Source organism: Somniosus microcephalus, unplaced genomic scaffold (genome assembly GCF_052327205.1).
Source record: "Somniosus microcephalus isolate GS21.2 unplaced genomic scaffold, FLI_Smic_1.0 unresolved_chr7, whole genome shotgun sequence".
Classification (NCBI taxonomy): domain Eukaryota; kingdom Metazoa; phylum Chordata; class Chondrichthyes; order Squaliformes; family Somniosidae; genus Somniosus; species Somniosus microcephalus.
In genome coordinates this window covers 28,826,086-28,838,549 of record NW_028225185.1, presented here as the reverse complement: position 1 = coordinate 28,838,549, position 12,464 = coordinate 28,826,086, and the positions used below count along the sequence as shown (strand labels likewise).

The 12,464-nt window shown below is 55.2% G+C and overlaps 1 protein-coding gene across 2 annotated transcripts in view; it reads right to left on the bottom strand.

Annotated features, from left to right (window-relative positions):
- phf8 (PHD finger protein 8) overlaps positions 1–11,647 on the bottom strand; it is a 64,863-nt gene extending 53,216 nt beyond the window's left edge. For both annotated transcript variants that reach the window (XM_085978839.1, XM_085978840.1), the window contains exons 1-2: positions 11,510–11,647; positions 1,823–1,908 (exon numbers count right to left, since the gene is read on the bottom strand). In XM_085978839.1, the coding sequence (XP_085834965.1) occupies positions 1,823–1,908; positions 11,510–11,607 (184 nt within the window). In that variant the 5' untranslated portion in view covers positions 11,608–11,647. The remainder of the gene's footprint in view (positions 1–1,822; positions 1,909–11,509) is intronic.
- Positions 11,648–12,464: the final 817 nt, after the last annotated feature.

Sequence of the window (12,464 nt, the reverse complement as noted above, 5' to 3'; positions counted from 1 at the left end):
GTCTAACCAAGGTATATGGAGACCAGAACTGTGCACAGTGCTCCAAGTGTGGTCTAACCAAGGTATACAGAGACCAGAACTGTGCACAGTGCTCCAAGTGTGGTCTAACCAAGGTATACGGAGACCAGAACTGTGCACAGTGCTCCAAGTGTGGTCTAACCAAGGTATATGGAGACCAGAACTGTGCACAGTGCTCCAAGTGTGGTCTAACCAAGGTATATGGAGACCAGAACTGTGCACGGTGCTCCAAGTGTGGTCTAACCAAGGTATACGGAGACCAGAACTGTGCACAGTGCTCCAAGTGTGGTCTAACCAAGGTATATGGAGACCAGAACTGAGCACAGTGCTCCAAGTGTGGTCTAACCAAGTTATATGGAGACCAGAACTGTGCACAGTGCTCCAAGTGTGGTCTAACCAAGGTATATAGAGACCAGAACTGTGCACAGTGCTCCAAGTGCGGTCTAACCAAGGTATATGGAGACCAGAACTGTGCACAGTGCTCCAAGTGTGGTCTAACCAAGGTATATGGAGACCAGAACTGTGCACAGTGCTCCAAGTGTGGTCTAACCAAGGTATATGGAGACCAGAACTGAGCACAGTGCTCCAAGTGTGGTCTAACCAAGGTATATGGAGACCAGAACTGTGCACAGTGCTCCAAGTGTGGTCTAACCAAGGTATATGGAGACCAGAACTGTGCACAGTGCTCCAAGTGTGGTCTAACCAAGGTATACAGAGACCAGAACTGTGCACAGTGCTCCAAGTGTGGTCTAACCAAGGTATACGGAGACCAGAACTGTGCACAGTGCTCCAAGTGTGGTCTAACCAAGGTATATGGAGACCAGAACTGTGCACAGTGCTCCAAGTGTGGTCTAACCAAGGTATATGGAGACCAGAACTGTGCACGGTGCTCCAAGTGTGGTCTAACCAAGGTATACGGAGACCAGAACTGTGCGCAGCGCTCCAAGTGTGGTCTAACCAAGGTATATGGAGACCAGAACTGTGCGCAGTGCTCCAAGTGTGGTCTAACCAAGGTATATGGAGACCAGAACTGTGCACAGTGCTCCAAGTGTTGTAATCGAGACTCGTTGTCCCGTCTCCCACTCTGAATCGTCCCTGACACTGCGGAACCCCTCACTTCCTTCGCTCTCCCCTCCCTCTGACAATCTAGAGGCGTCTTTTAAACCCCGGCTTGACGCTATGCCCTGCTTTAGCTTGTCCTCTCTCCTACTCACCTCAGCCTTGGAGGTTGTCCCGTACTGTGAGCCCTGGTATTTATACAGCACCTTTAACATCGTAAAACGTCCCAAGGCGTTTCACAGGAGGGTAAATCAGACAAAATTTGACACCGAGCCACAGTTGGAGATATTAGGGATGGGCGACCAAAAGCTCGGTCAAAGAGGTCGGTTTTAAGGAGCGTCTTAAAGGAGGAGAGAGAGGCAGAGAGGTTTAGGGAGGGAATTCCAGAGCTCGGGGCCCTGGCGGCTGAAGGCACGGCCGCCAATGGTGGAGCGATGGAAATTAGGGATGGGCGAGAGGCCGGAATTACAGGTGCGGAGATCTTGGAGGGTTGTAGGGGCTGGAGGAGGTTACAGAGATAGGGAGGGGGCGAGGAGGCCATGGAGGGATTTGAAAACAAGGATGGAGAATTTTTAAATCGTGGGGTTGGTGAACAGGGAGCCAATGTAGGTCAGCGGGCACAGGGGGGTTACTCTGTCAGAAGGCAGGCCTCCCCGCTCAGTCTGGAAGCGGCCCCACTTCACATGACACGGAGGAAAGGATTCGGCCTCGAGTCAGCCTGCCGAGCCAAGCGGAAGGTACTTACTGACGGAGGGTCCCAGCGTTTTCTCACACTCCGGGCAGTGGTACAGGTCGATCTCCGCCGCCTTCTCCTCCTCCACACCGACACAGCTGCAAAGACAATCACCGCAAGGGGCGGTTAAAGGAGCAGTGCCAGCCGTCACCACGACACCGTAACCGTACCCGGAGCCCCGACACCGTAACCGTACCCGGAGCCCCGACACCGTAGCCAGACCCGGAGCCCCGACACCGTTACCGGAGCCCCGACACCGTAACCGTACCCGGAGCCCCGACACCGTAACCCCAACACCGTAACCGTACCCGGAGCCCCGACACAGTAACCGTACCCGGAGCCCCGACACCGTAACCAGACCCGGAGCCCCGACACCGTAACCAGACCCGGAGCCCCGACACCGTAACCAGACCCGGAGCCCCGACACCGTAACTGTACCCGGAGCCCCGACACCGTAACCAGACCCGGAGCCCCGACACCGTAACCGTACCCGGAGCCCCGACACCGTAACCGTACCCGGAGCCCCGACACCGTAACCAGACCCAGAGCCCCGACACCGTAACCAGAACCGGAGCCCCGACACCGTAACCAGACCCGGAGCCCCGACAACATAACCAGACCCGGAGCCCCGACACCGTAACCGTACCCGGAGCCCCGACACCGTAACCGTACCCGGAGCCCCGACACCGTAACCAGACCCGGAGCCCCGACACCGTAACCAGACCCGGAGCCCCGACAACGTAACCAGACCTGGAGCCCCGACACCGTAACCGTACCCGGAGCCCCGACACCGTAACCAGACCCGGAGCCCCGACAGCATAACCAGGCCCGGAGCCCCGACACCGTAACCGTACCCGGAGCCCCGACACCGCAACCAGACCCGGAGCCCCGACAACATAACCGTACCCGGAGCCCCGACACCGTAACCGTACCCGGAGCCCCGACACCGTAACCAGACCCAGAGCCCCGACACCGTAACCAGACCCGGAGCCCCGACACCGTAACCGTACCCGGAGCCCCGACACCATAACCAGACCCGGAGCCCCGACACCGTAACCAGGCCCGGAGCCCCGACACCGTAACCGTACCCGGAGCCCCGACACCGTAACCAGACCCGGAGCCCCGACACCATAACCGTACCCGGAGCCCCGACACCGTAACCGTACCCGGAGTCCCGACACCGTAACCGTACCCGGAGCCCCGACACCGTAACCAGACCCGGAGCCCCGACACCATAACCAGACCCGGAGCCCCGACACCATAACCGTACCCTGAGCCCCGACACCGTAACCAGACCCGGAGCCCCGACACCGTAACCAGACCTGGAGCCCCGACACCGTAACCAGACCCGGAGCCCCGACACCGTAACCGTACCCGGAGGCCCGACACCGTAACCAGGCCCGGAGCCCCGACACCGTAACCAGGCCCGGAGCCCCGACACCGTAACCGGAGCCCCGACACCGTAACCGTACCCGGAGCCCCGACACCGTAACCGTACCCGGAGTCCCGACACCGTAACCGTACCCGGAGCCCCGACACCGTAACCAGACCCGGAGCCCCGACACCGTAACCGTACCCGGAGCCCCGACACCGTAACCAGACCTGGAGCCCCGACACCGTAACCAGACCCGGAGCCCCGACAACATAACCAGACCCGGAGCCCCGACACCGTAACCAGACCCGGAGCTCCGACACCGTAACCGTACCCGGAGCCCCGACACCATAACCGTACCCGGAGCCCGACACCGTAACCAGGCCCGGAGCCCCGACACCGTAACCAGACCCAGAGCCGCGACACCGTAACCGTACCCGGAGTCCCGACACCGTAACCGTACCCGCAGCCCCGACACCGTAACCAGACCCGGAGCCCCGACACCGTAACCAGGCCCGGAGCCCCGACACCGTAACCAGACCCGGAGCCCCGACACCGTAACCAGGCCCGGAGCCCCGACACCGTAACCAGACCCGGAGCCCCGACACCGTAACCGTACCCGGAGCCCCAACACCGTAACCGGAGCCCCGACACCGTAACCGTACCCGGAGCCCCGACACCGTAACCAGGCCCGGAGCCCCGACACCGTAACCAGACCCAGAGCCGCGACACCGTAACCGTACCCGGAGCCCCGACACCGTAACCGGAGCCCCGACACCGTAGCCAGACCCAGAGCCGCGACACCGTAACCGGACCCGGAGCCCCGACACCGTAACCGTACCCGGAGCCCCGACACCGTAACCGGAGCCCCGACACCGTAACCGTACCCGGAGTCCCGACACCGTAACCAGACCCGGAGCCCCGACACCGTAACCAGACCCGGAGCCCCGACACCGTAACCAGACCCGGAGCCCCGACACCGTAACCAGACCCGGAGCCCCGACACCGTAACCGTACCCGGAGCCCCGACACCGTAACCGTACCCGGAGTCCCGACACCGTAACCAGACCCGGAGCCCCGACACCGTAACCGTACCTGGAGCCCCGACACCGTAACCGGACCCAGAGCCCCGACACCGTAACCGGACCCAGAGCCCCGACACCGTAACCGTACCCGGAGTCCCGACACCGTAACCAGACCCGGAGCCCCGACAACTTAACCAGACCCGGAGCCCCGACACGGTAACCAGGCCCGGAGCCCCGACACCGTAACCAGACCCGGAGCCCCGACACCGTAACCATACCCGGAGCCCCGACACCGTAACCAGACCCGGAGCCCCGACACCGTACCCATACCCGGAGCCCCGACACCGTAACCGTACCCGGAGCCCCGACACCGTAACCAGACCCGGAGCCCCGACACCGTAACCAGACCCGGAGCCCCGACACCGTAACCAGAACCGGAGCCCCGACACCGTAACCAGACCCGGAGCCCCGACACCGTAACCGGAGCCCCGACACCGTAACCAGAACCGGAGCCCCGACACCGTAACCGTACCCGGAGCCCCGACACCGTAACCAGGCCCGGAGCCCCGACACCGTAACCAGGCCCGGAGCCCCGACACTGTAACCGTACCCGGAGCCCCGACACCGTAACCGTACCCGGAGCCCCGACACCGTAACCAGACCCGGAGCCCCGACACCGTAACCAGACCCGGAGCCCCGACACCGTAACCAGACCCGGAGCCCCGACACCGTAACCAGGCCCGGAGCAAGACCCCCGACACCGTAACCAGGCCCGGAGCCCCGACACCGTAACCGGAGCCCCAACACCATAACCAGACCCGGAGCCAGGAACCCAACAGCTCCCCTCCGATCTCCAGACCTGCCACCACCACCACCGCCCCCCCCGCCGGCTCCATCCGATCACCAGGCCACGGGAAGGTAATCTATGCCACTCCAAGTTGAATGGAATGAGTTGGGACAAGACAGTCAATGGTCGGCAGCTGGGTGACTGATCTTGGGGACAGCACCCGTTCCTGTCATTGCAAAACGCTCAAACTAAACAGGAAGTCTGAATCGGAGAGAGAAGTGATTAGAGTAAACTAAGACACCTGCGACTAGTTCTAACATCGACACTGACTCTCTCTCTCAGGGAGATATCTGTACAGTGACTGGTGTCTCTCAGTCCCTCTCTCTCATGGACATATCTGTACACTGACTGGTGTCTCTCAGTCCCTCTCTCTCTGGGAGATATCTGTACACTGACTGGTGTCTCTCAGTCCCTCTCTCTCAGGGAGATATCTGTACACTGACTGGTGTCTCTCAGTCCCTCTCTCTCAGGGAGATATCTGTACACTGACTGGTGTCTCTCAGTCCCCTCTCTCTCCGGGAGATATCTGTACACTGACTGGTGTCTCTCAGTCCCTCTCTCTCTGGGAGATATCTGTACACTGACTGGTGTCTCTCAGTCCCTCTCTCTCAGGGAGATATCTGTACACTGACTGCTTTCTCTCATTCCCTGTCTCTCAGGGAGATATCTGTACACTGACTGGTGTCTCTCAGTCCCCTCTCTCTCAGGGAGATATCTGTACACTGACTAGTGTCTCTCAGTCCCCTCTCTCTCAGGGAGATATCTGTACACTGACTGGTGTCTCTCAGTCCCTCTCTCTCAGGGAGATATCTGTACACTGGTGTCTCTCAGTCCCTCTCTCAGGGAGATATCTGTACACTGACTGGTGTCTCTCAGTCCCTCTCTCTCAGGGAGATATCTGTACACTGACTGGTGTCTCTCAGTCCCCTCTCTCTCAGGGAGATATCTGTACACTGACTGGTGTCTCTCAGTCCCCTCTCTCTCAGGGAGATATCTGTACACTGACTGGTGTCTCTCAGTCCCTCTCCCTCAGGGAGATATCTGTACACTGACTGGTGTGTGTCAGTCCCCTCTCTCTCAGGGAGATATCTGTACACTGACTGGTGTCTCTCAGTCCCTCTCTCTCAGGGAGATATCTGTACACTGACTGGTGTCTCTCAGTCCCCTCTCTCTCAGGGAGATATCTGTACACTGACTGGTGTCTCTCAGTCCCCTCTCTCTCAGGGAGATATCTGTACACTGATTGGTGTCTCTCAGTCCCCTCTCTCTCAGGGAGATATCTGTACACTGACTGGTGTCTCTCAGTCCCTCTCTCTCAGGGAGATATCAGTACACTGACTGGTGTCTCTCAGTCCCTCTCTCTCAGGGAGATATCTGTACACTGACTGGTGTCTCTCAGTCCCTCTCTCTCAGGGAGATATCTGTACACTGACTGGTGTCTCTCAGTCCCTCTCTCTCAGGGAGATATCTGTACACTGACTGGTGTCTCTCAGTCCCTCTCTCTCAGGGAGATATCTGTACACTGACTGGTGTCTCTCAGTCCCCTCTCTCTCAGAGAGATATCTGTACACTGACTGGTGTCTCTCAGTCCTTCTCTCTCAGGGAGATATCTGTACACTGGTGTCTCTCAGTCCCTCTCTCAGGGAGATATCTGTACACTGACTGGTGTCTCTCAGTCCCTCTCTCTCAGGGAGATATCTGTACACTGACTGGTGTCTCTCAGTCCCCTCTCTCTCAGGGAGATATCTGTACACTGACTGGTGTCTCTCAGTCCCCTCTCTCTCAGGGAGATATCTGTACACTGACTGGTGTCTCTCAGTCCCTCTCCCTCAGGGAGATATCTGTACACTGACTGGTGTGTGTCAGTCCCCTCTCTCTCAGGGAGATATCTGTACACTGACTGGTGGCTCTCAGTCCCTTCTCTCTCAGGGAGATATATGTACACTGACTGGTGTCTCTCAGTCCCCTCTCTCTCAGGGAGATATCTGTACAGTGACTGGTGTCTCTCAGTCCCTCTCTCTCTCCCTCAGGGAGATATCTCTACACTGACTGGTGTCTCTCAGTCCCCTCTCATTCAGGGAGATATCTGTACACTGACTGGTGTCTCTCAGTCCCCTCTCTCTCAGGGAGATATCTGTACACTGACTGGTGGCTCTCAGTCCCTTCTCTCTCAGGGAGATATCTGTACACTGACTGGTGTCTCTCAGTCCCCTCTCTCTCAGGGAGATATCTGTACACTGACTGGTGTCTCTCAGTCCCTCTCTCTCTCAGGGAGATATCTGTACACTGACTGGTGTCTCTCAGTCCCTCTCTCTCTCCGTCAGGGAGATATCTCTACACTGACTGGTGTCTCTCAGTCCCCTCTCATTCAGGGAGATATCTGTACACTGACTGGTGTCTCTCAGTCCCTCTCTCTCTCCCTCAGGGAGATATCTGTACACTGACTGGTGTCTCTCAGTCCCTCTCTCTCAGGGAGATATCTGTACACTGACTGGTGTCTCTCAGTCCCTCTCTCTCAGGGAGATATCTGTACACTGACTGGTGTCTCTCAGTCCCCTCTCTCTCTCAGGGAAATATCTGTACACTGACTGGTGTCTCTCAGTCCTGTCCAACACAGCATCAACACTTTGCGACCCTGTCTAATGAAATGTAACCACTGTGCATCCTCATTTACTCAATACTATGATACTGTGCAACCCAACTGCAGCGCGATCCGACACTGTGCAACTTAACGTAAGCGCTGGACAACCATGTCTGAACGTAAAGAGCGTGTGACTCTGTTTAACTCCATGTCAACACCAAATCTCTCTCAAACAATCTCGCAGCTTGAAAGCCGCGGTTCTCAGTATAGATATCGCAGGTCTCTCGAAACGGTGATGGAAAGGCGCAGGATATTTCAAAACATTGCATACACTGCTCCTGTACAATCCAATTGAAGCATTGCTCAATCCCCCATCCACTCGGCTCTGACACAGACTGTCCCTAGATCGCTCAGCCTCGTCATTCTTTCTCTGTAGAACCCAATACAAGGACGGACCCCGCACCGACAATTCAAACCAGGACCCATTCAGTGCTCAACTCCCCAACCACGCACATCTCAACCCCAAGACTGGAACACCTCAATCCTAGGTCTGGCCGCCCCAGACAAATGCACCCACGGACTGTCCACCCCTAACCCAATGCAATGCGAAAGCTGTCTTGTCCATCTCGCATCCCAGTACAAAAACAAGGACAGTTGTCTTGTCTCTAAACCGAACAAACAGACTGTCATCCCTGCAGCGGGCAACGGAACGAAAGGGCAACCCCAACTCCTCTCCCCAGCCCCCATCAACTCAGTCGCCTCTCCCCCAAACCCTGTTCCTGCTGTGGAGTAAGGGCTGCTGCGTCGGTCACGTGCCCGTCTCAAACCAGATACAAACCCAATGCCCAAACCCTCTGCCTATCCCCACATTCTGGGCAAGACGCCCGAGGTACAGACACTTCCACCCCCTCTCTTCTCTTCTCTTCTCCGCAGGTTGCTGGAGGCGCTCTCAGCCCCGGTGCTCCCAGTCACCGGGTGGCGGTTTATTATCAGGGGACCTACACTGGCCTCTGGTCCAGCAACGCCTCGATTTTAAAATTCTTCATTTCAAATCCCTCCAAGGCCTCCTTGCCCCCCTCCCGATCTCTGTAACCTCCTCCAGCCCCACAACCCTCCGAGATCTCTGCGCTCCTCCAATTCGGACCTCTTGCGCATCCTTGATTTCCATCGCTCCACCATTGGCGGCCGTGCCTTCAGCTGCCTGGGCCCTGAGCTCTGGAATTCTCTCCCTAAACCTCTCCGCCTCTCTCTCCTCCTTTAAGACGCTCCTTAAAACCGACCTCTTTGACCAAGCTTTTGGACATCTACCCTAATATATCCTTATGTGGTTCGGTGTCAAATTTGTGTCTGATTTACGCACCTGTGAAGCGTTTGGGACGTTATATTACGTTAAAGGCGCTGTATAAATACAAGTAGTTGCTGCTTACGTGTAATTATCTTACCGCTAGATAAATCTGAGTGTTGTTTTAGCCTGAATGGAATTATATAAATGTGAGTTGTTGCTGCTTATGTGTAATCGTTTAAGCTCTGAATAAACCCGAGTGACTGCTTTAGCCTGGAGGGGGTTTTATAAATGTGAGTTATTGCTGCTTCCGTGTAATCATCTTATCTCTAGCAAATCTGAGTGCGTGCCTTAGCCTGAAGGCAGCTAAAGCTTCTGTGTATTCGTTTACCCAGTGGATAAACCCGAGTGTGGGGCCATAGCCTGAAGGAACTTATAGAAATGTGAGTTGTTGCTGCCTCCGTGTAATTGTTTACCTGGTGGATAAACCCGAGTGCAGGCGCTTAGCCTGTAGAGTTATATAAATGTGAGTTTTTGCTGCCTCCATGTAATCATTTAGCCGGTGGATAAACGCAAGTGTGGGGCCTTAGCCTGAGGGAGTTGTTGCTGCCTCCGTGTAATCATCTTATCTCTGGCTAAATCTGAGTGCGTGGCCTGAGCCTGAAGGAAGTTACATAAATGAGAGTTTTATAGCTGCCTCCGTGTAATTGTCTTATCGCTAGCTAAACCAGAGTGCCGGGGCCTTACCCTGAAGGGAGCTGTTGCTGCTTCTGTGTAATCATCTTATCGCTGGCTAAATCTCAGTGCGGGGCCTAAACCTGAAGGAAGTTAGTGCTGCTTCTGTGTAATCATCTTATCTCTGTCTAAATCTGAGTGCGCGGCCTGAGCCTGAAGGCCGTTATATAATTGCGAGTTATTGCTGCCTCCGTGTAATCGTGTAGCCGGTGGATAAACCCGAGTGCAGGGCCTGAGCCTGAAGGAAGTTATATAAATGTGAGTTATTTCTGCCTCCGTGTAATCGTGTAGCCGGTGGATAAACCCGAGTGCGGGGCCGGAGCCTGAAGAAAGTTATATAAATGCGAGTTATTGCTACCTCCGTGTAATCGTGTAGCCGGTGGATAAACCCGAGTGCGGGGCCTGAGCCTGAAGGAAGTTATTGTGGCTTCTGTGTAATCATCTTATCTCTGTCTAAATCTGAATGCGGGGCCTTGAGCCTGAAGGAAGCTATATAAATGCGAGTTATTGCTGCCTCCGTGTAATCGTGTAGCCGGTGAATAAACCCGAGTGCGGTGCCTGAGCCTGAAGGAAGGTATTGCTGCTTCTTTGTAATCATCTTATCTCTGGCTAAATCTGAGTGTGTGGGGCCTGAGCCTGAAGGACGTTATTACAAAAGCAAGTTATTGCTGCCTCCGTGTAATCGTGCAGCTGGTGGATAAACGCGAGTGCTGGGCCTTAGCCTGAAAGAAGTTATTGCTGCTTCTGTGTAATCATCTTATCTCTGGCTAAATCTGAATGCGGGTCCTGAGCCTGAAGGAAGTTATATAAATGCGAGTTATTGCTGCCTCCGTGTAATCGTGTAGCCGGTGGATAAACCCGAGTGTGGGGGCCTGAGCCTGAAGGAAGTTATATAAATGCGAGTTATTGCTGCCTCCGTGTAATCGTGTAGCCGGTGGATAAACCCGAGTGTGGGGGCCTGAGCCTGAAGGAAGTTATATAAATGCGAGTTATTGCTGCCTCTGTGTAATCGTGTAGCCGGTGGATAAACCCGATTGCGGGGCCTTAGCCTGAAGGAAGTTATTGCTGCTTCTGTGTAATCATCTTATCTCTGCCTAAATCTGAGTGCGGGGCCTGAGCCTGAAGGAAGTTATTGCTGCTTCTGTGTAATCATCTTATCTCTGGCTAAATCTCAGTGCGGGTCCTGAGCCTGAAGGAAGTTATATCAATGCAAGTTGTTGCTGCCTCTGTGTAATCGTGCAGCCGGTGGATAAACCCGAGTGTGGGGGCCTGAGCCTGAAGGAAGTTATTGCTGCTTCTGTGTAATCATCTTATCTCTGGCTAAATCTCAGTGCGGGTCCAGAGCCTGAAGGAAGTTATATAAATGCAAGTTATTGCTGCCTCTGTGTAATCGTGCAGCCGGTGGATAAACCCGAGTGCGGGGCCTGAGCCTGAAGGAAGTTATTGCTGCTTCTGTGTAATCATCTTATCTCTGGCTAAATCTCAGTGCGGGTCCTGAGCCTGAAGGAAGTTATATAAATGCTAGTTATTGCTGCCTCTGTGTAATCGTGCAGCCGGTGGATAAACCCGAGTGCGGGGCCTGAGCCTGAAGGAAGTTATTGTTGCTTCTGTGTAATCATCTTATCTCTGGCTAAATCTCAGTGCGGGTCCTGAGCCTGAAGGACGTTATTATAAATGCGAGTTATTGCTGCCTGTGTAATCGTGCAGCCGGTGGATAAACCCGAATGCGGGGCCTTAACCTGCGGGCTGTGTCTGTGTCGGCGGGCCGGACCCGGGGAGCCCGAATCCCGGGGTTTGGGGGATCTCTCTCTCAACCCCCCCCTCGGCTTCCTGCTCCCCCCACCTTCACCCCCTCACCTGCCGTGGAACCAGTCCTCGCAGCCATCGCACTCGATCATGAAGCGCGTCACCTCATAGGGGCGGCGGCAGCGGCAGTAAACCGGCAGCGGCGGCATGGCGGGCCCGGGCGCTCCACTCCGGGCCGCACATTCCGGGGGGAGGGGCTGAGGGGTGGGAGAGAATCAGGGGAAGTCCGGGCCCCGCCGCACTCACAATAAATCCACAATAATATTCACACCGCTCAATATTAATACTGTTTAATTAAACTATAAATTGTTCCATTCTCAGTCGCACTTTCGTAACCCGGGCTCTCCATTCCCCTCCGCACTTTCCACGCATCAAACTTGCCCTCCTTCAACTCTCGATGACAGGAACTCCGCACTCCGCCCCACTACCAATAAATCACTAATAATATTCACGGTTTTATTTGTTAATAATGTTTAATTAAAATATAAATCGTTCCATTCTCAGCCGCACTTTCGTCCCCCGGGCTCTCCATTTGCCTCCGCACTTTCCGCGCATCAAACATGACCTCCTCCAACTCTCGATGACAGGAACTCCGCACTCCGCTCCACTCGGAATAAATCACCAGTAATATTCACGGTTTTATTTCTTAATGTTGTTTAATTAAATTATAAATTGTTCCATTCGCATTCGCACTTTCGTACCCCGGGCTCTCCATTCCCCTCCGCACTTTCCACGCATCAAACTTGCCCTCCTCCAACTCCCGATGACAAGAACTCCGCACTCCCCGCCACTCGCAATAAATCAGTAATAATATTCACACCTCTCACTATTAGTAGTGTTTAATTAAACTATAAATCGTTCCATTCTAAGTCGCACTTTCGTACCCCGGGCTCTCCATTCGCCTCCGCACTTTCCACGCATCAAACTTGCCCTACTTCAACTCTCGATGACAGGAACTCCGCACTCCGCCCCACTCGCAATAAATCAGTAATAATATTCACGGTTT